The sequence below is a fragment of the Trifolium pratense genome, linkage group LG6 (genome assembly GCF_020283565.1).
Source record: "Trifolium pratense cultivar HEN17-A07 linkage group LG6, ARS_RC_1.1, whole genome shotgun sequence".
Classification (NCBI taxonomy): domain Eukaryota; kingdom Viridiplantae; phylum Streptophyta; class Magnoliopsida; order Fabales; family Fabaceae; genus Trifolium; species Trifolium pratense.
In genome coordinates this window covers 23341039-23345141 of record NC_060064.1, presented here as the reverse complement: position 1 = coordinate 23345141, position 4103 = coordinate 23341039, and the positions used below count along the sequence as shown (strand labels likewise).

The window sequence follows — 4103 nt, the reverse complement described above, 5'->3', positions numbered from 1 at the left end:
AGCATCATTAGCAAGATGCGACAGCCAAGGTTATAAGAAGCAACCCAAACGCGTCCCCTGTTTTCTCATAACAACTTTAAAACGACAAAACACTTTCTCTCATTTCTTGCGTTTTGTTTTCTCTTCTTCTTCTTTTTCTTGCAGCCACAATTCAATCAAACCCTTCATCAGTTACATTGAGACAATTCACACCCTAATCACTTCTCAGATCTTTACTCTATATGGTATGTACAAGCTAATTTTCACTATTTTTTTTTCTTACTTTTGTTATTGCTGTTTCTTATTTTTTTATTTGTGTAATTTTTATTTTTATGTTATTATTCTAGTGTATATTTATATTTTTTGTTGGTGAAGTTTGTTTATTTGATTGATTGATTGTTTTTTACTGATGTTGATATTGTTATCGGGTCACTCTGGTCACGCTCTGAGTAGTAGGTTTTAATATAAACTTTTCTAAAAAATTACTATTTTACTTATTTTTATATATTAAATTATGCATGTTTGAATTGACGCCGAGTTTCTCAGAATAATATGATGTGACACAGTGATTTTGTTTAAAGCTGTATTTATTAGCTTCAACAAAATCACAGTGTCACTTGATTTTGACAAACTCGTTGTGATTTTGGTTAAAGTTACTCTAATTTCGATTTGGCACGATTGTGGTCTTGAATACAGATTTGTTGATAGTTATACCAATTAAAAAAGACTTGTTCGTTAGCATCGTTTAAAACATGTTAGGTTTAGGACTATGAAAGTTAGGTTATGATATGATGGAAAGTGGAAACACGTGAATATAGAAGCTTGCAGTGTGTATATCTTCAACCCTGTTAGGTTTTCCTTTCTTGCTATTTTGTATAAAAAAAAATTCTTAAACAAATACTCGATTTTTTTTATACATGTAGTCACCGGTTTGATACACACCGGTATTGATCGGTAGTTCAGTAAACAAAAATTATTGTTTTTTTTGAAGAAGCTAAAATGATATATATATATATATATATATATATTAACACAAACAGCCTCCCCTGCACAAGACGTACCGAGGTAAACTATAAAAAATACAAGAGAGTCAGGGATATACAATCAAAGTAAAATCATACAAGGCCCAAGCACAACAGTGGACTAGACCACCAGCTATGGTAGTTTAAAGCTAACGTGATGTTCGTCGTCTTCAACCACCTAAAAGAGAAAAGCTTGATCTTGTCCAATAAAATATGAGGTGTGTCCGATGAGCCTTTGTCCAATAAACAAAAATTATTGTTGTTTAGTAAAAGGTAGAAAAAAAAGTTTTCGTCGGTCTTTTTGTTGTTTATGTTGATATTTGATACCCCTTTCATAATTTTTTTTGTATATATTTTTTTATTTGATCTTGATTTGTATTGTAGTTAATTATAAAAGAGTTAAGGAAGTAATCAGCTAATCAATCCTTATAATTGTTTTATTTATTTTGCACGTAGTGTAATCAATCAAGCAATTATGATAACGTATCCGTATCTTAGATTTTTTAAATGTCTAGTATCCGTTTTCGTGCAACTTTTTATTCAGGCAGGATGCTCACGTAATCAGCTGACTTTTTATTTGATTTAATCCGATTTCATCGCCTTAGCATAGTATTGGTAGCACCTAATCTTAAATTTTGACAACTTATACTCTTCAGCCAGCCTTCAGTGTCTTATGTATCTTATATGTATATGTATAGAATATTTTTGATATAATTCATTTGGCTCGATTGGATTGTTGAAGGTTTCCAACTAATTTTTCTATCTTTCTTTCAGGTGTGTATTTCATCACATGCTTTGTTTTTGAGAAATTGAAAGTTAACCAGGGCTGCTTTATTCATTCCTCGACTATTCTCCAAGTTTCGTAAGAAGTTCATCTACTTCAGTATTTTTCTCTAGTGTCATTACCAAAACCAGGGGATGCTGAAAGATGTGGTTCAAAGCAAAGAGTTCCTTGTATGAAATTAATGAGGTTGTACCTCCATCCGAGCATACCTTTTTAATACTTGATGAGATCGGATATTTAGTTTCCCGTCAATATCTATTTTGTACTCATGTGGCTGAGTTAGCTGGAAATCTCGGTAGTTGTATAACGTCGAAACCTGATGTTTGTGAAGATGGTTGAGCTTTGAGGACTATATAATCGATAGTAGTATTGGTTGTACGCAAAAAGTGTTACCGAAATGGAAAAGAAGGGAAGTGTGTTAATGCAAAGATATGAGCTGGGGAGATTATTAGGCCAAGGAACGTTTGCGAAGGTCTACCATGCTAGGAACCTTGTAACTGGCATGAATGTGGCCATTAAGGTAGTTGATAAAGAAAAGGTTTTGAAAGTCGGGATGGTTGAACAGATTAAGCGTGAAATTTCAGTGATGAGATTAGTAAGACACCCGAATGTGGTCGAGCTTTATGAGGTAATGGCGACTAAGACCAAAATTTTCATTGTCATGGAGTATGCAAAAGGTGGTGAGCTCTTCAACAAGATAGCGAAAGGAAAGCTCAAGGTCGATGTTGCTAGGAGATATTTTCAGCAGCTGATTAGTGCAGTTGACTTCTGCCACAGCAGGGGTGTGTTTCATCGAGATTTGAAACCCGAAAATCTACTATTGGATGAAAATGATAATTTGAAGGTTTCGGATTTTGGTTTGAGTACCTTTTCTGAATCTAAGTGCCAGGATGGATTACTTCACACTACATGTGGTACACCTGCGTATGTTGCTCCTGAAGTGATAAACCGAAAGGGCTATGAGGGATGCAAAGCTGATATTTGGTCGTGCGGCGTAATCTTGTTTGTTCTATTGGCTGGTTATCTTCCATTCCATGATCAAAATCTGATGGAGATGTACAGGCAAATCGGTAAAGGAGAAGTCAAATTTCCTAAATGGTTTGGACTAGAGGTTCGCCGGTTGTTGTCCAAAATATTGGATCCAAATCTGAAGACTCGCATATCAATGGCCAAGATCATGGAAAATTCTTGGTTTAAAAGGGGGTTAGAGAAGCCGATTGTTATCGATATCGAAAAAAATGACCTAGCTTCTCTGCACGCTGATGGACTGTTCGAAGTGTCCGAGAACGGAAGTGATTCTAATACGGAGTCAAAACAACAGCAAGCCAAACCCTGTAACAACTTAAACGCCTTTGATATCATCTCCTTCTCGTCTGGTTTTGATTTATCCAGCTTGTTCGAAGACACAATTCAAAAGAAAGAGATGCGGTTTACATCTTACAAGCCGGCTTCGATTATAATCTCCAAGTTCGAAGAAATTTGCAAGTGTCTTCGCTTGAAAATTACGAAAAAAGATGGAGGTTTATTGAAGCTGGAAAGTTCAAAGGAAAGAAGGAAAGGGACTCTGAATATTGATGCCGAGATTTTCGAGATTACACCTCTCTTCCATCTTGTGGAACTTAAGAAGTCCGATGGCGATACAGTGGAGTATCAGAAGCTTTTGCATCAGGAAATTAGACCAGCACTTAAGGACATTGTGTGGAATTGGCAAGGAGAACAACCTCATGAACTCCAACATGAAGCAGTGCTGGAGGAGCAAGCAACAACCATCTCTTACTGATCAAATTTGAGGATGTTTTGTAGTGAATTGCAGAATCAATGTTGTTTCACTAGGTTGTTGTATGTTTTGTGATACTTTTTTATGATTTTGGTCAAGTTCTAAATTTAACAGTACTATAAGCTTCTTAGTTTAGACTTTGTCATGTGTTGTTTCTGAAGACATACTTACAAAGACTTGTATGGCTAAAGTTAGAATTGAACCAGTTGGGTCTTTTCTTCCATCCCTCATTATTATTCTTTATATTCTGTTGCTTTTTATTATTGCACATAAGTGGAAAAACATTTGATTATGAGTTTGAGTTTGATTCCCAGTTTGTGCATATGGAAAAACATTTGTTGGGAGCGGTTAAACCTTAAGTGGATTCAGTTATCTCGAAGAGATTAGTCTTCGCAGTTGCGCACGGAAGTTACCTTTGGTTTTAAAAAATTGATATTATGCCCCATTTTATCTGAAAGGGGATTAGAGATGAAATTGGGACAATTTTTTATTTTAAAAATTGATACCTTATATTGCTTTTTTTTTTTTTTTTCTTTTTACT

At 35.0% G+C, this 4103-nt stretch overlaps 1 protein-coding gene across 2 annotated transcripts; it reads left to right on the top strand.

Annotated features, from left to right (window-relative positions):
* Positions 1 to 3785, top strand: LOC123889255 (CBL-interacting protein kinase 2-like). Of its 2 annotated transcripts, XM_045938513.1 has the most exons (3): positions 64 to 224; positions 1020 to 1219; positions 1776 to 3785. In XM_045938513.1, exon 3 carries the CDS (start codon positions 2183 to 2185, stop codon positions 3563 to 3565), a length of 1383 nt encoding a protein of 460 aa, XP_045794469.1. In that variant the 5' UTR covers positions 64 to 224; positions 1020 to 1219; positions 1776 to 2182; the 3' UTR covers positions 3566 to 3785. The 2 variants fall into 2 exon arrangements, with proteins under 2 accessions (XP_045794468.1, XP_045794469.1); XM_045938512.1 differs by lacking the exon at positions 1020 to 1219 and having other exon boundaries at positions 1 to 224.
* The last annotated feature ends 318 nt before the right edge of the window (positions 3786 to 4103 follow it).

What these genes read in the sequence shown, in the direction of transcription:
- LOC123889255 (XM_045938512.1), top strand. Translation starts at nt 2,183, where the DNA reads ATGGAAAAGAAGGGAAGTGTGTTAATGCAAAGATATGAGCTGGGGAGA.